We start from the raw sequence: 24,821 nt of genomic DNA, 5'->3' as shown, positions 1-24,821 counted from the left end.
ACCCTTAGCATAAAAACAATCATACATCTCATACAGACCATACATAAAGTGGAAATGGCCCAGGGGAATCAATTTCCCCATGTCTGACGGCAGAGGTGGGTTTTGAGGAATTTGTGAAAGGCAATGAGGGTGGGGGCAGTCCTAATCTCCACGGGGGAGTTGATTCCAGAGGGTCGGGGCCACCACAGACAAGGCTCTTCCCCTGGGTCCCACCAGACAACATTGTTTCATTGATGGGATCCGAGAAGACCAACTCTGTGGGACCTAACCGGTCACTGGGATTCGTGTGGCAGAAGGTGGTCCCAGAAATATTCTGGTCCGATGCCATGATTGCTCTTGCAGCTGCATTCTGCACGATCTGAAGTTTCCTAACACTCTTCAGAGGTAGCCCCATGTAGAGAGCATTACAGTAGTCAAACCTCAAGGTGATGAGGGCATGAGTGACTGTGAGCAGTGAGTCCCAGTCCAAGTAGGGCCGCAACTGGTGCATTAGGCAAACCTGGGCAAACGCCCCCCTTGCCACAGCTGAAAGATGGTTCTCTAATGTAAACTGTGGATTGAGGAGGATGCCCAAGTTGCGGACCCTCTCTGAGGGGGTCAATAATTCCCCCCCCCAGGATAATGGACGGACAGATGGAATTGTCCTTGGGAGGCAAAATCCACAGCCACTCCATCTTATCAGGGTTGAGTTTGAGTCTGTTGATACCCATCCAGACCCTAACAGCCTCCAGGCACCGACCGGCACATCACTTCCACTGCTTCGTTGACTGGACATGAGGTGGAAATGTACAGCTGGGTATCATCAGCATACTGATGATACCTCACCCCATGCCCCCAGATCAAGTACTAGGGATATAACTTCTTTAATATATTTAATTGGGTGGAGATTATATTGTGGTGTGTGTATTCCCAAAATATCTTCAGCTTATTTTCTTTTAAATTAAGCTTGTTTGATATCAACATTTTATAATTTTGGCTACAACTTATTTGTTCTTTCTTTTATGCAGTGACAGATATGCACCAAGTCTTCATAAACATGGTCACTTCATCATCCCGGTAGTGTGTGATCTAGTAACTCTCCAGTGGTTTATCATGGACAAAACTCAACAAGCAAGAGAAAAACTGAAAAGAAAGGAAGAGTAAGTATGGAAGCAGTGGAAGTGATGTACCGGTGCCTGGAGGTTGCTAGGGTCTGGATGGGTGTCAACAGGTTCAAGCTCAACCCTGACAAGACGAGGGCCATGGGTTTTGCCTCGCAAGGACAATTCCATCTGTCCGTTCATTATCCTGGGGGGGGGGGGAAATTATTGACCCCTCAGAGAGGGTCCGCAACTTGGGCATCCTCCTCAGTCCACAGCTAACATTAGAACATCATCTTTCAGCTGTGGCGAGGAGGGCGTTTGCCCAGGTTCGCCTGGTGCACGAGTTGCAGCCCTACTTGGACAGGGAGTCTCTACTCACAGTCACTCATGCCCTTATCACCTCGAGGTTCAACTACTGCAACACTCTCTACATGGGGCTACCTCTGAAGAGTGTTCAGAAACTTCAATGCAGCCACGTGAGCAATCATGGGCCTTCCTAGATATGCCCATGTCTGGTCAACACTCCATGGCTTGTACTGGCTGCCGATTAGTTTCTAGACACAATTCAATGACCTATAAAGCCCTTCATGTCATCGGACCAGAATACCTATGGGATTGTCTTCTGCCACATGAATCCCAGTGGCCGATTAGGTCTCACAGAGTTGGCCTTTTCCAGGTCCCGTCGACTAAATAATGTTGTCTGGTGGGATCCAGGGGAAGAGTCTTCTCTGTGGCGGCCCCGGCCCTCTGAAATCAATTCCCCCCAGAGATTTGAACTGTCACCACCCTCCTTGCCTTCTGCAAGATATTGAAGACTCATTTATGTTGCCAGGCATGGGTGGGCTAATCCCCCCCTTCTGATTTGTAGCATTTGAGTGTGGTGTGATTGTGTAGTATTTATTGTTTTTAGTAATAATGGTTTTCAACTTGTTCTTTTTAATATTAGATTTGTATTATATTGTATTGTTATTGTTGTTGTGAGCCACCCCAAGTCTTTGGAGAGGGGCGGCATACAAATCTAATAAATAATAATAATAATAATAATAATAATAATAATAGTTATTATTGTTATTATTGTTATTATTGTTATTATTGTTGTTATTGTTGTTGTTATTATTATTATTATTATTATTATTATTATTATTTATTAGATTTGTATGCCGCCCCTCTCCAAAGACTTGGGGTGGTTCACAACAACAACAACAATAACAATACAATATAATACAAATCTATTGTTGTTGTTGTTGTTGTTGTTGTTATTATTATTATTATTATTACTATTATTATTATTATACACATTCTAGTCTGTATTTAATAACTTGAGGGGTTCCAAGGTAACACTCCAAAGCATGTGTAAACAGAAATGAATATTAATCCCTAAGATTGCACCTAGAAGTTTTTTATGCTCTTCAGTCTTACCTTATAGAGTAGTGTACATAAATAGAAATCAAATTTATTAACCAATGGAGGTCTAGATTTGGACTCACACACAAAATTAAAGTGGAAAAACACACTACAGGCTGATTCAACTTTGATGTAGTGTCCTTAAAACAAGTCAAAATGAGGCCTCCAGGTGACTGCATGACCTCCCTACAATGCCTGGTCATGTTCCTGTTGAGGTTGTGGGTGGTTTCCTGAGGGATCTCCTCCCAGACCTGGACTAAAGCATCCGCCAACTCCTGGACAGTCTTTGGTACAATGTGATGTTGGTGGATGGAGCAAGACCTGATGTCCCAGATGTGTTCAGTCGGATTCAGGTCTGGGGAACAGGCAGTCCAGTCCGTAGCTTCAATGCCTTCATCTTGCAGGAACTGCTGACCAGCGTTCCCCATAAGCTGCGCGCATGCGCACGCGCTGCCCCAAAATACCCCCTTGTGAACCCTTTTCCACGGGTGCGCGCTCCCCAGTCCCCTACCAGCCTGCGGGGGGGTGGGGTGCGGGGAGGCACTGGCAGTAGAAAGAAAGGGAGCCGTGGCCGCCCCTGTCTCCCCATGGTGCCTCCGGCCCCCTTGTGCCCCTGGCCTCTCGGCCTTGCCCCCCGCCCGATTCGCCCCCTCTCCTCCGCCACCTCCTGCCTTGGGGCGCGACTTCTCCCACGGCCGTGGCTGCAGCTTCTCCTCCTCTTCTCTCCGTGCGCTTCGGGAATGTCCGCCCCGCCCCTCTCACAGCCCCTTCGCTGGGAGCGCTTTCGTCCCGGACTTTCAGCAAGGGGGCTGCAGTAGAGGCAGGGCAGGCGTTCCCGAAGAGCTCGGAGAAAGCGCTCTCTCAACCCCGTCGCTGACAGAGAGAGAGAGTGGGAGAAAGAAAGTAAGTGAGAAAGAGAGAGAGAGAAAGGGGGGGGAGAGAGATAGCAAGAGAGAGAAGAGAAAGAAAGATAGAAAGAATGATAGAGAGAAAGAAAGCAATAGAGACAGAGAAAGAAAACAAGAGAGAAAGAGATAGAGAGAGAAAGAGAGAGAGCAAGAGGGGGAGAGAGAGACAGAGGGAGAGAAAAAGTGAGAAAAAGAGAGAAAGAGCAAGAGGGGGAGAGAGAAAGAGAGAGAAATGACTCTTGATTTAAAGCATATGGTAAAAAGCACCCAAATAATAACAGGAAAAAAAACCCAGCCGTTTGTGTATGTGTGAACTCTTGAACCATTTCCAATAGCTCACCTGTTATTGGAAATGTTTCAAGAGTTCACACACACACACACACACAAGGGGGGAGGAGACAGGGATTGAAAAAGAGGAGAAGAAAGTAATAATAGTAATAGATTTTGGTTTTGTTGTATTATTAATTTCTTTTAATAAAAAGGAAGGGAATTTCTTTCTTTCTTTCTTTCTTTCTTTCTTTCTTTCTTTCTTTCTTTATTTCTTTATTTCTTTATTTATTTATGCTTCTATGCCGCCCAGTCCCAAAAGGACTGCCGCTCAGACACTATACTTTTCCGCCCACACCGGAAAAAAATTAGAGGGAACATTGCTGCTGACACACTCCAGCCACGTAAGGTCTGGCATTGTCCTGCATTAGGAGGAACCCAGGGCCAACCACACCAGCATATGGTCTCACAAGGGGTCCGAGGATCATGGTACCTTTAGCGAGCACATGGAGGACTGTGCGGCCCTCCAAAGAAATGCCACCCCACACCATTATTGACCCACTGCCAAACTGGTCATGCTGAAGGATGTTGCAGGCAGCAGATCGCTCTCTGCGGTGTTTCCAGACTCTGTCATGTCTATCATATGTGCTCAGTGTGAACCTGCTTTCATCTGTGAAGAGTACAGGGCACCAGTGGCGAATTTGCCAATCCTGGTGTTCTGGACAAAAAACCCCATACTAACAGCATGATGTGAACTGAGCATCCATATGTGGCTTTGTGTCATATCTGGGCTTGCCCAACCATATGACATTTGACCTATACTATAACAATATAATACAGTGATCCCTCGAGTTTCGCGATCTCGAGCTTCGCGAAACGCTATATCGCGAGTTTTCTACCCGGAAGTAACACCACCATCTGCACGCATGCGTAGATGGTGGAGTTTGCATTACCGCCGGGCAGATCAGCTGCTAGGCGGCCAAAGGAACCTTCCCTGGGTCTTCCCGCCGGCATGGGGGGCTTCCTAGCACCCCCCCGAACCCCCAACCCGGGTTTGGGGGGGTGCTAGGAAGCCCCCCATGCCGGGGGAGACCTTTTAAAACACCCGTGCCGCTTCCCAGCTGAGTCCTGAAGCCAAGCGCAGAAGTTCGCCTTTGGCGCTTGGCTTCAGGACTCAGCTGGGAAGGGCGCGGCTGTTTGAAAAGGTGGCAGTCGGCCTGGGGGGCTTCCCAGTACCCCCCCCCAACCCTGTCTCCTGCCGCCGGTTTAGCCAGGAGAGGAGCGGCAAAGTGACTTGGAGGAATGGGAAACTCAAACCGCCCAGTTTCAGCTTTCCATTCCTCCACGTCACTTCGCCGCTCCTTCTGGCTGGTGGGGGGGGGGGGGAGTTAGGAAGGTTCTACTTCTCCCCCCCAGCCAAAAACTCAAAGCCTGTCTCCTGCCACACAGTTTAGCCAGGAGAGCAGCGGCGAAGTGACTTGAAGGAATGGGAAACTCAAACCGCCCGGTTTCAGCTTTCCATTCCTCCACGTCACTTTGCCGGGGGAGTCTGGGAGGGAAGATGACGCGCCGGCAGCACAGGGGCGAGGGGTGGGAGGCAAAGCTCTGCGGGTACAGCCCCTTTCGGCCAAGCCTCCCCCCCCCGCCAAGCAGCCAGGGAAGCCGAGCCGGGCGTGGAACATCGGCGCGGGAGGCAGGAGACGGTCGGGCGACCGGAGCAGCAGCGCCGCCGCCGCCACGCCCGGCTCGGCTTCCCTGGCTGCGTGGCCGGGGAGGCTCGGCTGAAAGTGGCTGGAGCCGCAGAGCTTTGCTTCCCCCCCTCGCCCCTGTGCCGCCCGCGCGTCATCTTCCCTCCCAGACAAAAAGGCCGCCCTTCAACGGAGGCTCGTGGAACGGTTTGGTGTCGGTTTCGGTGGGAAGGCTATTAGCATAGCCGGATTGTTTAGCCGGTTCACCACTCATTGCGACTTGGGCTCAGAGGAGCCTTGCTGCTGCAGCGGTTGGGGGTCGGGGTCCCTCCCGGGAGTTGGAGGGATCGCTCGGGGATTCCCCGTCGCTGGTGTGGTAGGGGGGGTAATTGGTGCAGCCTGCCTCCCCGGGACCGGGGAGGCGATCGGAAGCTGCGTGTGCCCTCTCGTTGGGGGGTGATTAGCCCCCGTTTGCAGCGTTGCTGCTTCTCTGCCTTTCGGGGCAGGGGTTGCCTGCTGCAGGCTTGGGGGCCTTACGGCTCCTGGGCCTTTTGGTTAAGCAAGACACATTTTAATAATAGGTTGGAACTGCAGAGCCGAAGGGCGGCCTTTTTGTCTGGGAGGGAAGATGACGCGCGGGCGGCACAGGGGCGAGGGGGGGGGAGGCAAAGCTCTGCGGCTCCAGCCACTTTCAGCCGAGCCTCCCCGGCCACGCAGCCAGGGAAGCCGAGCCGGGCGTGACGGCGGCGGCGCTGCTGCTCCGGTCGCCCGATCGTGTCCTGCCTCCTGCGCCGATGTTCCACGCCCGGCTCGGCTTCCCTGGCTCCGTGGCCGGGGAGGCTTGGCTGAAAGTGGCTGGAGCCGCAGAGCTTTGCCTCCCCCCCCTCGCCCCTGTGCCGCCCGCGCGTCATCTTCCCTCCCAGACAAAAAGGCCGCCCTTCAACGGAGGCTCGTGGAACGGTTTGGTGTCGGTTTCGGTGGGAAGGCTATTAGCATAGCCGGATTGTTTAGCCGGTTCACCACTCATTGCGACTTGGGCTCAGAGGAGCCTTGCTGCTGCAGCGGTTGGGGGTCGGGGTCCCTCCCGGGAGTTGGAGGGATCGCTCGGGGATTCCCCGTCGCTGGTGTGGTAGGGGGGGTAATTGGTGCAGCCTGCCTCCCCGGGACCGGGGAGGCGATCGGAAGCTGCGTGTGCCCTCTCGTTGGGGGGTGATTAGCCCCCGTTTGCAGCGTTGCTGCTTCTCTGCCTTTCGGGGCAGGGGTTGCCTGCTGCAGGCTTGGGGGCCTTACGGCTCCTGGGCCTTTTGGTTAAGCAAGACACATTTTAATAATAATAGGTTGGAACTGCAGAGCCGAAGGGCGGCCTTTTTGTCTGGGAGGGAAGATGACGCGCGGGCGGCACAGGGGCGAGGGGGGGGGGAGGCAAAGCTCTGCGGCTCCAGCCACTTTCAGCCGAGCCTCCCCGGCCACGCAGCCAGGGAAGCCGAGCCGGGCGTGACGGCGGCGGCGCTGCTGCTCCGGTCGCCCGATCGTGTCCTGCCTCCTGCGCCGATGTTCCACGCCCGGCTCGGCTTCCCTGGCTCCGTGGCCGGGGAGGCTTGGCTGAAAGTGGCTGGAGCCGCAGAGCTTTGCCTCCCCCCCCCCCCTGTGCCGCCCGCGCGTCATCTTCCCTCCCAGACAAAAAGGCCACCCTTCGGCTCTGCAGTTCCATCCCCTTTCGGCCGAGCCCACCCGGCCAAGGAGCCAGGGAAGCCGAGCCGGGCGTGGCGGCGGCGGCTTCCTTCGGGGGCAACGCCAGCAAGAGGGTCTTCGCCCTCTTGCTGGCGTGCGTGGGCGGTGGGGAAGACCCTCAGCTGCTAGGCGGCCCAAGGAATCTCCCATGGGTCTTCCCCACCGCCCACGCACGCCAGCAAGAGGGGGAAAACCCTCTTGCTGGCGTTGCCCCCGAAGGAAGCCGCCGCCACCACCGCTTCTTCTTCCTTGCGCCCCCGCTGCCTCTCCGCTCTCTTGGGTGGCGGAGCGAAGGAAAACAAAAAGTTTCCCTTTCTGCAGCTCCTGCCTCCCGCCCACCCAAGACAATAAGAGCGGAAGAAGACCCTCTTCTCCAACACGCCCGGAGGAAAGCGGGGGGAAGGGAGGAGAGAGAAGGAAGCCAGGCACGAAGAGTGTCCATGAGGGGGAAGAGACCCCCGCGCCGGGCAGGCCCACCGAAGCGGGAAGAGGGGGCGTGCGCCCGGGCCTGGCTAGAGCGCTTGATCTGCGGGCGCCTTAAAAGGGGGTGTGGACTCCTGGGAGGCCTTGGCGGTGGAAGGGGACACACTCGAAGCCTCAGCCGCCTGTCATAAGCGTCCTCTGAGGGAAAAAGAAAGAGTCCGAGCTTGCCGTCCGGAAACGTTGAAGCGCCCTCACAAGCAAGAGGGGGAAGACCCATGGAAGGTTCCTTGGGCCGCCTAGCAGCTGATCTGCTCGGCAGCGCAGGCTGCTGCTGCGCTGCCGAGCAGATCAGCTGCTAGGCGGCCCAAGGAACCTTTCATGGGTCTTCCCCTCTTGCTGGCGAGGTGAGCGGGCGGGCAGCGGACAAGTGGCGGGCAGCGGGCGGGCGGTGCGGAAGTAAAAACACCATGGAAAAGTGGCACGCATGCGCAGATGGTGTTTTTACTTCCGCACCGCTATATCGCGAAATTTCGATTATCGCAAGGGGTCCTGGAACGGAACCCTCGCGATAATCGAGGGACTACTGTACTATATAATATAATACTATAGATGGATATAGCATTGCTTCCAGCTGTACAGATTCAGCTCCAGTGATCTTAGAAGCCGATGTCTTAGAAGAACTTGAATGATTAAAGATAAATAAGGCAATGGGTCTAGATGGCATCCACCCCAGAGTTCTTAAAGAACTCAGATTTGTCATTGCTACCCCCCTGACTGATTTATTTAACCAATCCCTGTTAACAGGAGATGTTCCTGAGGATTGGAGAATGGCCAGTGTTGTGCCTATGCACAAGAAGGGCAGTAGAGAAGAAGCCGGTAACTACAGGCCAGTTAGCTTGACATCAGTTGTAGTTAAAATGATGGAGACCCTACTCAAAAAGAAGATAAATCAGCGCCTAAAAAACAATAACTTATTGGACCCAAATCAGCATGGCTTTACTGAAGGCAAATCATGTCAGACTAATCTCATTGATTTATTTGATTATGTCACAAAGGTGTTGGATGAAGGTGGTGCCGTGGATATTGCCTATCTGGACTTCAGCAAAGCCTTTGATATGGTTCTACATAAAGAGCTGATAGATAAATTAGTGAAGATTGGACTTAATCCCTGGATAGTTCAGTGGATTTGCAGTTGGCTGAAGCGTAGACATCAGAGAGTTGTTGTTAATGGCTAGTACTCTGAGCAGAGACAGGTTACAAGCGGTGTGCCACAAGGGTCTGTTGTGGGTCCTATTCTTTTTAATATGTTTGCAAGTGACATAGGGAAAGATTTGGTAGGGAAGATTTGCCTATTTGCCGATTACTCTAAAGTGTGTAATAGGGTTGATATTCCTGAATGCATCTGTAATATGGTAAATGATTTAGCTTTACTAGATAAATGGTCAAAGCAATGGAAACTGCAGTTTAATGTCTCCAAATGTAAAATAATGCACTTGGTGGAAAGGAATCCTCAAACTGAGTATTATATTGGCAGTTCTGTGTTAGCAAAAACTTCAGAAGAGAAGGATTTAGCGGTTGTGATTTCTGACAGTCTCAAAATGGATGAGCAGTGTGGTCGGGCGGTAGGAAAAGCAGGTAGGATGCTTGACTGCATAGCTAGAGGTATAACAAGCAGGAAGAGGGAGATTGTGATCCTGCTATATAGAGTGCTGGTTAGACCATATTTGGAATACTGTGTTCAGTTCTGGAGACCTCACCTACAAAAAGATATTGACAAAATTGAACGGGTCCAAAGACGAGCTACAAGAATGATGGAAGGTCTTAAGCATAAAACGTATCAGGAAAGACTTAATGAACTCCATCTGTATAGTCTGGAGGACAGAAGGAAAAGGGGGGACATGATCAAAACATTTAACTATGTTAAAGGGTTAAATAAGGTTCAGGAGGGAAGTGTTTTCAATAGGAAAGTGAACACAAGAACAAGGGGACATAATCTGAAGTTAGTTGGGGGAAAGATCAAAAGCAACATGAGAAAATATTATTTTACTGAAAGAGTAGTAGACCCTTGGAACAAACTTCCAGCAGACATGGTTGGTAAATCCACAGTAACTGAATTTAAACATGCCTGCGATAAACATATATCCATCCTAAGATAAAATACAGGAAATAGTATAAGGGCAGACTAGATGGACCATGAGGTCTTTTTCTGCCGTCAGTCTTCTATGTTTCTATGTTACACACGGAATATTACATATGATTTTTTTTTTAGTAATTCCATACAAATGCAGTCATTTTAAAATAATTTACATGTTTACAAATTCAGGTCCATACTACTAGAAAAGGAGCTGATCAAGGCTGTCACAGAGAAATTTTCTCTTCAACAGCTATATAGAGAACCCAGTGTTTCCAGTACACAGATGATTCATTCATGCAGCAATCTATTGGAAGAATCTTTGCCGTATTTGCAAGGTATGCATCTCTGCATTTCTCACTTCTTTTCTGTTCTGCAAGATGGAGACCTCCATATTCCTTGGAACTGGAAAAACTGAAAGTAAATGCTGCTGTATTCAATGTAAAAGAGAATAAATGTTATTTATTTATTGGTATAAATTACTAAATTGAATATTTTCCAAAGTGAATTATGAACAAAAATTCCATGCCAGTATTAGAAAGCAAGGCATAACATTTCCCTGCATTTTTTGCTGTTTTGAAAATTGCTAAGTATTATATCTGCAATTTTTTTTTTGCAAGACTGTATCTTTAAAGGGGTTGAATCTTTCCATTAAGTTCTATATGACTGGTTTTCAAGAATGTAATGAAACTATATAGTGGGGAATGAAGTATTCAACTTTGAATGCAATCCAGGTAGCAAATGTGAATCTTACGTGTGTGTGTGTGTATGTGTGTGTATCACATGTTTTTGCTGATTTTTTTTAAATTAAGGGAGACTAGGATAGCACTATTTCAGCCTTGTTCTGGCCTCATCAGCTAGCCATATCTTTACTGGGGTTTGATCCATTAGCTTCTGCATTATAAGGCAGAGAATTAACCTCTAGGCCATAGTATCTGATCCCTTCAGCTTTGTACCAGGGAGAGGCTATATGTTTTTTCTGTCGGATCACCCTGGTATCTTGAAGGAGCGTCACAGTTCCTTTTTGCCTCTAGGCCCAATCCAGGGCCATTTCAAGGCAATTAATTTATTCATAGCCGACAAAATATATTCGGTATGTATCACATGCTTTTGCTGAATTTTTTTTTTTAAATTAAGGGAGACTAGGATAGCACTATTTTGGCCTTCTTTTGGCCTTATCAGCTAGCCATACCCTTACTGGGATTTGATCCTGTAGCTTCTGCATTTTAAGGCAGAGAATTAACCTCCAGGCCACAGGATCTGATCCCTTCAGCTTTGTACCAGGGAGGGGCTATATGTTTTTTCTGTCGGATCACCCTGGTATATGGGGCCTATACAGTTTATGCATGGTATGTCTTTGTGTATGTTTTTGCTTTTTAATAAGGGGTTTTTAATGACTTTAAATTATTAGATTTGTTATACATTGTTTTATTGTTGTTGTGAGCCGCTCCAAGTCTACGGAGAGGGGCGACATACAAATCTAATAAATAATAATAAAAAATAATAATATTGATCACTATTATACATATAAAGGAAAAAATTGAACACTTACTTAAAAGACCTAAACTAGGGAATCTATTTACATCTTTAGCTCAAGAAAGGAAAAGAGGCATGATATTTTATATTAATGAAAATATTCAAGCAAATCTGATTTATAAATATGCTGATGATAGGATTCTAGTAGTAGAAATTAAAAAAAATAACAGTCCTAATAACTGTGATTGATATATATGCCCTAAATGAGGGACAAGAAAAATTCTACAAGAAACTACGGACAAAAATTAGAGAAAACACAGGCGATAATATTAGTATCATAGGAGACTTCAATGGAATAGTTAACAAAGAACTGGATTACACAAATGAGGAAAGTAACAAACAAAATAGAATAATTGTTCTGAATGCTTTTTCAGAGCTTATTAAAGAATTTAATCTTAGAGATAATTGGAGGGAAAGAAACCTACAACTTAAAAAATTTACATATTACTCCAACAGACATAAATCTTGGTTCAAATTGGATATAGCCTGGACAACAATAGAAATAAACATGCAGCTAGAAAATATTGAAATAGAAACCAATTTGGATTCAGACCACAATGCGATAAGGTTAACCTGGAAGAGGAAAAAAAAAAATGAAATAAGAACTAAAATTCTTCTTTCAAGAAAATACCAAAGAACAAACTAATTTACAAAATTTATGGGACACGACCAGAGCAGTGATAAGAGGGGTGACAATTTCTTACATGGCCAGTGAATTTTTTTAGAAAAAGGAAAAAAAGAGAGAGATTAGAAAGGAATTACAAAGAACTGGAGGATGAGCTCCAACAACACCCACCTAAGGGAGATATTAAACAACAAATGATTCTGATAAAACATAATTTAAATTTATTTGAAAAGGAAAATCTGGCCCAATAAATTAAGAATAATAAACAAAATTTCTTTGAAAATGCGAACAAACCCGGTAAATGGTTAGCTACAAAACTCAAATAATGTAAAGAAAGAAAAACGATTAGTTGCCTTAAAAATGAGGATGGAACAATTTGTTATGATATCGACCGGGAAAAAAAGACCTTTGGGAATTTTTATAACAAGTAATACAAAAATACCCAAATCCTTTGAAGGTGATTATATAGAAAATATATTTGAATTGGCTAAACTTCCAAAAGTACCAGAAGAAATTAAAGAAATGTTAAATAAACCGATTTCTATAACTGAATTAAGAGAAGCAGTCAAAAATAAAAACAACAACAAAACTCCGGGATCTGTCGGCCTTCCAATTGAACTTTATAAAGAAATGTTGAAAGACATAGAAGAGATCTTATTAGAAGTATTCAATGCAGTTCTAGAAGAAGGAAAGATGCAAATATAAGTTTAATATCTAAAAAAGATACAGTCCAGACCCTAATAGCTAACTACAGACCCATCTCACTTCTAAATGTGGACTACAAAATACATCCCCTTCTGGCTTGTATCTTGAAATACTCGCATGTGGAGCAGCTCGTATCTAGAGGTACTACTGTATTTAGTTCAATTATTGCAAACAGACTAAAAGGCTACTTAAATAAATTTATTCACTCTGACCAGAATGGATTCCTACCAAAAAGACAATTAAGAAACAATTTGAAAACTATTAGACACTTTGGAGTATTATGAATACAGTAGTCCCTCGATTATCGCGAGGGTTCCGTTCCAGGACCCCTTGCGATAATCGAAATTTCGCGATATAGCGGTGCGGAAGTAAAAACACCATCTGCGCATGCGTGCCACTTTTCCATGGTGTTTTTACTTCCGCACCGCCCGCCCGCTGCCCGCCACTTGTCCGCTGCCCGCCCGCTCACCTCGCCAGCAAGAGGGGAAGACCCATGAAAGGTTCCTTGGGCCGCCTAGCAGCTGATCTGCTCGGCAGCGCAGCAGCAGCCTGCGCTGCCGAGCAGATCAGCTGCTAGGCGGCCCAAGGAACCTTCCATGGGTCTTCCCCCTCTTGCTTGTGAGGGCGCTTCAACGTTTCCGGACGGCAAGCTCGGACTCTTTCTTTTTCCCTCAGAGGACGCTTATGACAGGCGGCTGAGGCTTCGAGTGTGTCCCCTTCCACCGCCAAGGCCTCCCAGGAGTCCACACCCCCTTTTAAGGCGCCCGCAGATCAAGCGCTCTAGCCAGGCCCGGGCGCACGCCCCCTCTTCCCGCTTCGGTGGGCCTGCCCGGCGCGGGGGTCTCTTCCCCCTCATGGACACTCTTCGTGCCTGGCTTCCTTCTCTCTCCTCCCTTCCCCCCGCTTTCCTCCGGGCGTGTTGGAGAAGAGGGTCTTCTTCCGCTCTTATTGTCTTGGGTGGGCGGGAGGCAGGAGCTGCAGAAAGGGAAACTTTTTGTTTTCCTTCGCTCCGCCACCCAAGAGAGCGGAGAGGCAGCGGGGGCGCAAGGAAGAAGAAGCGGTGGTGGCGGCGGCTTCCTTCGGGGGCAACGCCAGCAAGAGGGTTTTCCCCCTCTTGCTGGCGTGCGTGGGCGGTGGGGAAGACCCATGGGAGATTCCTTGGGCCGCCTAGCAGCTGAGGGTCTTCCCCACCGCCCACGCACGCCAGCAAGAGGGCGAAGACCCTCTTGCTGGCGTTGCCCCCGAAGGAAGCCGCCGCCGCCACGCCCGGCTCGGCTTCCCTGGCTCCTTGGCCGGGTGGGCTCGGCCGAAAGGGGATGGAACTGCAGAGCCGAAGGGTGGCCTTTTTGTCTGGGAGGGAAGATGACGCGCGGGCGGCACAGGGGGGGGGGGGAGGCAAAGCTCTGCGGCTCCAGCCACTTTCAGCCAAGCCTCCCCGGCCACGGAGCCAGGGAAGCCGAGCCGGGCGTGGAACATCGGCGCAGGAGGCAGGACACGATCGGGCGACCGGAGCAGCAGCGCCGCCGCCGTCACGCCCGGCTCGGCTTCCCTGGCTGCGTGGCCGGGGAGGCTCGGCTGAAAGTGGCTGGAGCCGCAGAGCTTTGCCTCCCCCCCCCTCGCCCCTGTGCCGCCCGCGCGTCATCTTCCCTCCCAGACAAAAAGGCCGCCCTTCGGCTCTGCAGTTCCAACCTATTATTATTAAAATGTGTCTTGCTTAACCAAAAGGCCCAGGAGCCGTAAGGCCCCCAAGCCTGCAGCAGGCAACCCCTGCCCCGAAAGGCAGAGAAGCAGCAACGCTGCAAACGGGGGCTAATCACCCCCCAACGAGAGGGCACACGCAGCTTCCGATCGCCTCCCCGGTCCCGGGGAGGCAGGCTGCACCAATTACCCCCCCTACCACACCAGCGACGGGGAATCCCCGAGCGATCCCTCCAACTCCCGGGAGGGACCCCGACCCCCAACCGCTGCAGCAGCAAGGCTCCTCTGAGCCCAAGTCGCAATGAGTGGTGAACCGGCTAAACAATCCGGCTATGCTAATAGCCTTCCCACCGAAACCGACACCAAACCGTTCCACGAGCCTCCGTTGAAGGGCGGCCTTTTTGTCTGGGAGGGAAGATGACGCGCGGGCGGCACAGGGGCGAGGGGGGGGAGGCAAAGCTCTGCGGCTCCAGCCACTTTCAGCCAAGCCTCCCCGGCCACGGAGCCAGGGAAGCCGAGCCGGGCGTGGAACATCGGCGCAGGAGGCAGGACACGATCGGGCGACCGGAGCAGCAGCGCCGCCGCCGTCACGCCCGGCTCGGCTTCCCTGGCTGCGTGGCCGGGGAGGCTCGGCTGAAAGTGGCTGGAGCCGCAGAGCTTTGCCTCCCCCCCCCCTCGCCCCTGTGCCGCCCCGCGCGTCATCTTCCCTCCCAGACAAAAAGGCCGCCCTTCGGCTCTGCAGTTCCAACCTATTATTAAAATGTGTCTTGCTTAACCAAAAGGCCCAGGAGCCGTAAGGCCCCCAAGCCTGCAGCAGGCAACCCCTGCCCCGAAAGGCAGAGAAGCAGCAACGCTGCAAACGGGGGCTAATCACCCCCCAACGAGAGGGCACACGCAGCTTCCGATCGCCTCCCCGGTCCCGGGGAGGCAGGCTGCACCAATTACCCCCCCTACCACACCAGCGACGGGGAATCCCCGAGCGATCCCTCCAACTCCCGGGAGGGACCCCGACCCCCAACCGCTGCAGCAGCAAGGCTCCTCTGAGCCCAAGTCGCAATGAGTGGTGAACCGGCTAAACAATCCGGCTATGCTAATAGCCTTCCCACCGAAACCGACACCAAACCGTTCCACGAGCCTCCGTTGAAGGGCGGCCTTTTTGTCTGGGAGGGAAGATGACGCGCGGGCGGCACAGGGGCGAGGGGGGGAAGCAAAGCTCTGCGGCTCCAGCCACTTTCAGCCGAGCCTCCCCGGCCACGCAGCCAGGGAAGCCGAGCCGGGCGTGGCGGCGGCGGCGCTGCTGCTCCGGTCGCCCGACCGTCTCCTGCCTCCCGCGCCGATGTTCCACGCCCGGCTCGGCTTCCCTGGCTGCTTGGCGGGGGGGGGGGAGGCTTGGCCGAAAGGGGCTGTACCCGCAGAGCTTTGCCTCCCACCCCTCGCCCCTGTGCTGCCGGCGCGTCATCTTCCCTCCCAGACTCCCCCGGCAAAGTGACGTGGAGGAATGGAAAGCTGAAACCGGGCGGTTTGAGTTTCCCATTCCTTCAAGTCACTTCGCCGCTGCTCTCCTGGCTAAACTGTGTGGCAGGAGACAGGCTTTGAGTTTTTGGCTGGGGGGGAGAAGTAGAACCTTCCTAACTCCCCCCCCCCCCCCACCAGCCAGAAGGAGCGGCGAAGTGACGTGGAGGAATGGAAAGCTGAAACTGGGCGGTTTGAGTTTCCCATTCCTCCAAGTCACTTTGCCGCTCCTCTCCTGGCTAAACCGGCGGCAGGAGACAGGGTTGGGGGGGGGGGTACTGGGAAGCCCCCCAGGCCGACTGCCACCTTTTCAAACAGCCGCGCCCTTCCCAGCTGAGTCCTGAAGCCAAGCGCCAAAGGCGAACTTCTGCGCTTGGCTTCAGGACTCAGCTGGGAAGCGGCACGGGTGTTTTAAAAGGTCTCCCCCGGCATGGGGGGCTTCCTAGCACCCCCCCAAACCCGGGTTGGGGGTTCGGGGGGGTGCTAGGAAGCCCCCCATGCCGGCGGGAAGACCCAGGGAAGGTTCCTTTGGCCGCCTAGCAGCTGATCTGCCCGGCGGTAATGCAAACTCCACCATCTACGCATGCGTGCAGATGGTGGTGTTACTTCCGGGTAGAAAACTCGCGATATAGCGTTTCGCGAAGCTCGAGATCGCGAAACTCGAGGGATCACTGTATAATAATGAAAAACAAATTGCCCTAGTGTTTGTCGATGCCCAAAAAGCATTTGATAATGTTAATTGGGATTTTATGTTAAAACAAATAGAATACACTATATGATTCTCCAATGCATCTGGAAGGAGAATCCACGTGGGTTATACTCGAGTCTTATTGGTAGGGACTGAGTTTATATTTACATATTAATGATGTACTGCCCCCTAGCTGCCCCAGAAAGTCAGTTTTAAAAAAACTCAGTCAGGAATAGGGACTGTGAGTTTTCTCTCTGATGAATGTATCTAAATTAAAGAGGTATAGATTGTTCTGAATTTTGTGTTTTTTATTTACTTTTCTTTCCTTTTCAGGTTAAACTTAATCAAAGCAGGGGTCTCCGCCCTCCATGGGCACCATCCCCCACGTTCTCTTTTTGGGGCCTCTTCTCTTAGTGAGTACTGCCCCAAAGAGGAGATTAGAGCCCTTGGTCACTGGCCTCCATGGTCATACCTGGCTCTTTCAGCTTACGTGTGTGTGTGTGGGGGTTCCGCCCTCCCTACCGAAGGGCTGTTGAGGAAATATTCCTAAAGAGCATAGGAGGCAAGATAAGGCAGCAACTGGAATGACTCCGCCTCTGCTTCAATAGCCGCTTCCCAGCTGATTGTCAACAGCGGGACTGTCAAAAGCCGGAACTCGGCTGCAGTCCCTCAGGGCGGCTCTTTTAAAAATAGCAGCTTGGCACGCCTGCCATTTTAAGGCGTGATCGCTTCAGGGTGGCGTCAGATGTTTGGCGCAAAGCTGGCACAGCGCCAAACCACCAGGCAGCAAGGCCAAGGCTAAGTCTCAGTCTGGCTCATCCCTTAAGGAGGCTGAGAGGAAGATTAAAGCCCTGGAATAAAAGTTGGAAGCCGCTTTGCACCCAACTAAGGCTAACCTGGGGGGGTCTTAATTCCAAGTGTGCCACTCTTTCAACAGTTGGCACAACCTTCAGAATCACCCTCTACACGGGGTTTGTTATTCCCGGATGGTTCAATCTCTGAGAGGGACTGGTCACCTGACCACCAACCATCGGTCTTTTCACCACAACTGATAACAGCGGAGGGGCCTAGTTCTGCTGGTCAGCCTATGCACCTGGCTCCTGGCCTGGCACAGGGTGTTCAGATGCCATCAGCTACATTCACGCCCACAGCTGCAGGATTTAGACCTCAAACTTGGCAGAATATCATGCCAGCATGGCAGGACATTATTGCTAACATCTACTCCCAGGGTATGGCGGCTGGAGTACATCAATCTACACTTCAGCTGCCATGCCCGGCCCAACCTTGGGACCTCTGGTCTGCACCACCACCCCCACCAGGGTTGGGTTCCATGATGGAGGAATCACTGCTGCTAGAAGAGGGTAGCGATCAAGACAATGATCTTTTGGATGACGAGGGCAACTTTCCTGAGCAGTCTCCAGCTGTCTCCGAACGCCGAACGCGGAAGTTCGGGTTTGGCGTTCGGCTTCGGGAGACAGCTTGGAAGCCACGCGGCTGTTTTAAAAGGTCACAGCTGGCCTGGGGGGCTTCCCAGCAACCTCCCGAACCCCGAACCCGGAAGTTCCGCAAAAGTTCGGGGTTCAGGGGTGTGCTGGGAAGCCCCCCCAGCCTGGCTGTGACCTTTTAAAACACCCGTGCGGCTTCCCAGCTGTCTCCCGAAGCCGAACGCCAAACCCGAACTTCCGCGTTCGGCGTTCGGAGACAGCTGGGAAGCCGCACGGCTGTTTTAAAAGGTCACAGCCGGGCTGGGGGGCTTCCCAGCACCCCCCTGAACCCCGAACCCGGAAGTTCGGCAAAAGTTCAGGGTTCGGGGGGGTGCTGGGAAGCCCCCCCAGCCCGGCTGTGACCTTTTAAAACAGCCGTGCGGCTTCCCAGCTGTCTCCCGAAGCCGAACGCCAAACCCGAACTTCCGTGTTCGGCGTTCAGAGACAGCTGGGAAGTCGCGCGGCTGTTTTAAAAGGTGACAGCCGGGCTGGGGGGCTTCCCAGCAACCTCCCGAACCGAACCCGGGGTTCAGAAAAATTTTGCCTCTTCTTACGAACTTTTTTCGAGTTAAGAACCGGCGTTCGGGAGGCTGCTGGGAAGCCCCGCCACCCGGCTGTCACCTTTTAAAACAGCCACGCGGCTTCCCAGCAGTCTCTGAACGCCGGTTCGTAACTCGAAAAAAGTTCGTAAGAAGAGGCAAAATTTTTCTGAACCCCGGGTTCGTATCACGAGTTGTTCGTAAGACGAGGGGTTCGTATCTTGAGGTACCACTGTATTTATATTTTTATGTTTAAGATATTTAAAATACTTTACTTTGAAAGATTTCTTCGCTCTAAAAGGCTTTTCTTTTTTTATACTGCCATCTAGTGGCAAGAAGATAAAAGAAAAATACAGGCTGCAGCATGGGAAAGTGGCCTTGACATTTTGCTACATTTAATAAAAAAGCCAGGTACAGCTTGCTGATTCAGTGTGTTATTGCTACAAAGTGTTAAACAGTTTTTCCCCCCTTCTCTTTTGAAAAGTACATTAACTCTGCTTCATGGTTTGAGGCTTCTGTATGATAATTCAGCTAAAAGACCCTTTAAGGGTTTTACGTTATAATGCTATAAACAATATATTTTGCACATATATATTTTAGACACTACAATTTTTTATACCCAACCATTTTTTCAATTTCGATTATTATTGCTAAAAATGAGCAACGAATACAAAAGGTCAAAGAAAAGGTGCAGACCCATGATACAAAGATAGAGGAACTGATGACAGAAGAAAAAAACAAAGAATTTCACTATTTCTTGAGGCAGACCATGCAGAATTTTATCTGCGTTTTCAGAACATTCCAGAAGATAAAGGTGAGAATCTACAAGAGATTTTATGTGATATTTTGGCAGAAACAATGGAAGAAGACAGAGAAAATAATGATGGATATTGATGAAGCTTTCAGAGTGAGCACTAGATACCTGGCTTGACATAATTTACCAAGAGAAGTTCATGCTAGATTTACTAAAAAGCGGCATAGAACACAAATACTTCAAAAGCTGAGAACTGCAACTATCAAGTATAGAGAGAAGGAAATTATAGTCTTAAAGCAGGTCCCAAGGAAGATAAGAGATCTACAAAGAGAATACCAATTTTTAACAAGAAAGATTCACCAAAGAGGAATCAATTTTTCATGGCTGCTCCCAGAAGGAATATTTCTGGTATGGCAAGGTCAAAGATATAGACTGGATTCAGTTAATAAAGCTGAACTGTGTTTTCATCAGAAGTTTGAACAGACCGAGGAAGGAGCGAAGGAGATGTAAGTAGTTGTGAGGGCAAAAGAACCAGCTCCCATAGAAGAGGGATTAAAAGTCTTAAGTGAAGAATACTTACTAGGTGAGGCAGCGGGAGGAACAGATATCTCATCTCAAGACCAAGAAGCGATAACAAGTGTAGAACAACTTTGTCTGACTGATAGTAAGGAACAAAGAGAAAGGGTGATGAGGAGAGCAGCAAAGGAGAGGCAAAAGCCTTAATATAGGAAAACAAATACAAATTTAAAATGGATGAAGAGCTTAAATAGATTTCAATAAATGTTAATAGACTTAATTTATCAAATAAGAGAAATAGAATTTTTAACAAACTTAAAAAATTAAATTTGGATATAATTTGTCTTCAGGAAATTCATATTAAAAATCAACATAAGAAATTTTTAGAAAATAAGTCATTTGGAGAACTTTATACTTCATTAATAGATCAGGCTAAAAAAGGAGTTGCTTTGTATATACAGAAGAAAATTGACTCTAATCATATTTATTCAGATGAAGATGGCAGAATACTGATGGTTGATTAAAAAACTTAATAATAAAAAAATACTGCTGGTAACAATATATGCCTCAAATGATAACCAAGAAGCCTTTTACTTAAAGTTACACAAGAAAATAAATAAATTAATCTATGTGTATTGGGTGACTTCAATGCAATAGTACAACCAGATCTGGACTACAAAACAAATAAGAACACAGACTTAAAAAGAGGACTTTGCCTAAATCTTTTTTTGAGATGGTAGATGAATAGAATATGGTGGATGTCTGGAAAAATAGGCACCTGAAAGAAAAACAATACACTTTTTACTCTGCGAGACATGTTTCATGGACAAGAATTGATATGGTATGGACTACATTTGATCTGTTTAATTTTGTTCAAAAAGTTGATATTGAACCTAACGTTTGGGCAGATCATAATTCTATTGTGATGAAATGGAAGGGCAAAAGTAAAAAACCTAGGTGGACAATAAGGCGAGAAATATTACAAGAGAAAGTTTGAACTATTCATTAAAAGAGAAATGGCCTTCTTCTTCCAAGAAAACAAAAGAGAACATACTTCCTTGCAAATATTTTGGGATACATCCAAAACTTATTTTAGAGGTCTTGTTACTACGTATATGAATAAGAGAAATAGAGCAAAATTTCTGTATAAGAAAGAGCTTGAAGTAAAACATAGAAAATTGGAACAACAGTTACAGATAAACCCTCAGAATGTAAAAATTCAAGGGATGTTGGACTTAACTAAACACAAATTAAATTTAATAGAGAATGAAGAAATAGCCAGGAAGATGAAATTAGCAAAACAATTTTTTTTTGAATAGGCAAATAAGCCTGGAAGATGGCTGGCTTACAAAATAAGAAAAGATAAAGAACAAAGATGGATAAAACAACTGCAAGATGAGAAAGGTGAACTGCACTATAGAGAGGAGGAGAAAAAACAAATTGTCTGGAGCTATTATAGAGACTTATATAAACAAGAATTTATAGATGACAAAAAAATTTGTCAATATTTGGAAGAAGCAAATCTACCTAAAATACCAGAAACATTTAGGGAAAATCTTGATGCTAGAATAACTATGATGGAATTATCGGAAGTTATAAAGAAACAAAAGAACAAAAAAGCCCCGGGTCCAGAAGAAGTCTATAAAACTTTTGAGGAAGTCTTCGGGCTTCTAATTTTGGACATATTTAATGAAGTTATGTGGTATGCCAAAATATCAGATTTCTGGACAGAAGCTTTTATTTTACTGATACCGAAAGAGGGAGCTGATACTTTGAACGCAAAAAACTACAGACCCATATCACTTTTAAATGTGGATTACAAAATATTTGCATCTATAATAGCAAACAGGCTCAAAAGATTCTTAAATGAATTTGTTCATACAGATCAGAATGGATTTCTTCCTAAAAGACAAATAAAAGACAACATGCATATAATTTTAAATACTATTGAATATTATGAACAGCATCCTGAAAAACAAATGGTGCTGCTGTTTTTAGATGTACAAAAAGTATTTGATAATGTAAATTGACAATTCTTGAACAGGCAACTACAATATATGAATTTTGGTGCAAGATTTCTTCATGTCATTGAGGCAATATATAAAAAAACAATTGGCTAAGATACTGATTAATGGTGAAATGACACAAAAGGTCAAAATTTTTAAAGGTACAAGGCAAGGATGTCCCTTGTCCCCATTGTTATTTATTTTGTCACTGAAAGTTTTAAACAGAAATATTAGATCTGACTCTCAGATCTCAGGACTAAAGATTAGAGACCAAGAATATAAATTACAGGCCTTTGCTGATGATTTAATTTTTGTACTTGAAAATCCAATAACTTCAGGCCCGAAACTCTGATCATAAACTGAAAGATATGGAAAGGTAGCAGGACTAAAGATCAATAAAGACAAAACTAAACTAATCACAAAGAATATGACCAAAAAGCAGAAATTACAGTTTAAAAGATGTATGGATGTTCAAATGGTGAAAGAAGTAAAGTATTTGGGAATCAATTTAACAGCTAGATTTCATCACTTAAAGAAGATAATTATGTAAAGCTTAAAAAGCAGATAGAGAAAGACCTTCAAAAATGGAAGAACCTTCAGACATCACTATTGGGCAGAATTGCTCTAATTAAAATGAATAATTTACCAAGATTATTGTTCCCATTTTCCACTATTCCAATTAAACTTGAAAATACTTTTTTTAATGAGCTAAATAAAATGACAACAAAATTTGCATGGCAAGGGAAAAGACCAAGAATCAGTTAAAAAAATTTACAAGACACGAGAGAAAGAGGAGGATTTGGACTACCACATTGGGAGCTCTATTACCAAGCTGTGGCAATGACATGGGTATACGACTGGATTTTACTTAGCAATAAAAGACTATTGGTGTTAGAAGGACATGACTTGCAACTAGATTGGCACACATTTATGTGGTATGAGAAGAAGAACATACATGGTTACTTTCAGAGACATATTACAAGAAGTTTGTTGATGGCAATTTGGGAAAAGATGAAAGCAAAACACTACTCAAAAGTACCATTTTTGGATATCGATAATAGAAGTATTTATGCACCCCAATAGACTAAACTGGTCTAATATTTTAAGATACAAGGATATATTGACACAGTCATTGAAGTTAAAACCACTTCAAGAATTAGAAAAACAAGTCATAAAATTGGATTGGTTTAGGTATTTACAGTTACAATCAAGATTTGAGAAAGACATTAAAACAGAAGGTATTAACTTACAAAAAACCAGAACTAGATCAAATCTTATTTGGTCAGGATGTTAACTTGATCAAAAATTTTTACAAATACTTCTTATCGATTGAATTAGAATTTGAGCAGGTTAAGGACACAATGATAAAATGGATGAAAAATATAGGCTATACAATAGACAGAGATGGTTGGCAGCAATTATGGGAGAGAAATTATAAAATGACAATGTCAACTACATTTAAGGAAAATATGTATAAGATGTTTTATACATGGCATATATCACCACAAAAGCTATCGAAAATGTTTCAGAATTTGTCGATGAACTGTTGGAAATGCAGTGAGTTACCTGGCTCATTCTATCACATGTGGTGGACTTGTCTGGAATCTCGTAAATTTTGGACGTGAATTCAACATTGGATTCAGAAGATTTTAAGAAAGACTATTGATCTTAGACCCGAGATATACCTTCTGGGTATTTTACCAGATAATTTTGATAAAGAAGAGACGTATTTAATTATACATATAATTACAGCAGCTAGGATTGTATATGCACAGTGTTGCAAATTGAATAGGATACCAATGGAAAGGAAAGTTTTGAGAAAAAGTATGGATTGTGCAGAGATGAGTAGATTGACTTTGTAACTTAAAGATAAACAAGACTCGGATTATTATAAAATTTGGGGGAAGTTTTATGATTGGATAGAAAATTAAGAAATACATTATGTATGTATTAGTAATTGGTTAATTTTGGAAAAATTGAAACAAGAGAATTTGATTTAAGCTTTGCAAGCCAGATGGCAAAAAGGAGAAATGGTGGTAGTACTACATAATGATATAACATAAAATTTACTTACTGTTTAGATTTAAACATATAGAACCTTATTTTACGATGTAGGTGATATATTTTGAATAGTTTTTTAAATTAAAGATATATATATATATATATAATTTTTAATTAGCTATATGATATAAGATTAAAATTTAGGTAAAAGAGATTTTATTATTCTTTACATTGTTGTAACCTTTTGTAGTAAGATGGTGAGGGAAAAGTTTTAATTTAGAATTTTAAGAATTGCTAATATTATATAAAATTAATAGAACAGTTTACACGGGAAGAGATAAGAGCCTCCATTGAGGGAGTAATGAGAAAAGAAAAGTTTGTATATGATTGATTTTAAGCATTGTTATTGTGTTTATAACTATATATTGTTTTATTTTATGGTGGAGGAAAAAAAATCTTATACCAAAAAAAATAAATAAACAAAAAACTAAAATGATAGTTAAGAATATGAGAAATGACCAAAAAGACGAATGGACAACTAAGCTAAATATACAGATAACAAAAGAGATAAAATATCTAGGGATTACCCTAACACCAAAATGCGGAACACTCAAATCTGACAATTATGATAAACTGACCAAAAAAATAAAAATAGATGTGGACAATTGGGGGAAACTTCAACTATCTTTTATGGGAAGAATAGCAATAATTAAAATGAATGTATTACCTAAAATTATTTTCTTATTTCAAACTATTCCTATAAAACTTAAGCAAGATTATTTTACCAATTTGAATAGATTAGTTAGCCAATTCATTTGGCAGCATAAAAAACCTAGAATTTGGCTTAAATATTTACAAATGTTAAAAGAAGAAGGTAGTCTTAGCCTACCTGATTGGAAAGAATATTATAATGCATCTATTCTAAATTGGACTAAAGATTGGGTTCAACTTGATAACACTAGGTTACTTACCGTAATTTAGACGGCGATGATTTGCACTCCAGATAGCATTCATTTCTATGGGAAGAGAAAGCTAAAACTCCCAGATATTTCACAAATCATTTTATTAGAAAATCTCTGTTAAAAGTCTGGCAAAAAGTTAAAAGACAGGAATATAGAGGTAT

General features: G+C 46.2%; 1 protein-coding gene across 9 annotated transcripts in view; it reads left to right on the top strand.

The window, feature by feature from the left end:
• Positions 1–24,821, top strand: part of TCAIM (T cell activation inhibitor, mitochondrial) — a 115,928-nt gene that overhangs the window by 62,572 nt on the left and 28,535 nt on the right. For 7 of the 9 annotated variants that reach the window (XM_070729582.1, XM_070729581.1, XM_070729580.1 and 4 more), the window contains exons 10-11: positions 1,008–1,139; positions 9,827–9,972. In XM_070729582.1, coding sequence (XP_070585683.1) covers positions 1,008–1,139; positions 9,827–9,972 — 278 coding nt within the window. Of the gene's footprint in view, positions 1–1,007; positions 1,140–9,826; positions 10,114–24,821 lie in introns of those variants that run through there. The other 2 variants (XM_070729585.1, XM_070729586.1) reach the window with 1 other exon arrangement.

This window comes from Erythrolamprus reginae, chromosome Z (genome assembly GCF_031021105.1).
Source record: "Erythrolamprus reginae isolate rEryReg1 chromosome Z, rEryReg1.hap1, whole genome shotgun sequence".
NCBI classification, from domain to species: Eukaryota; Metazoa; Chordata; class Lepidosauria; order Squamata; family Dipsadidae; genus Erythrolamprus; species Erythrolamprus reginae.
This window is presented reverse-complemented; position numbering and strand designations above follow the sequence as displayed.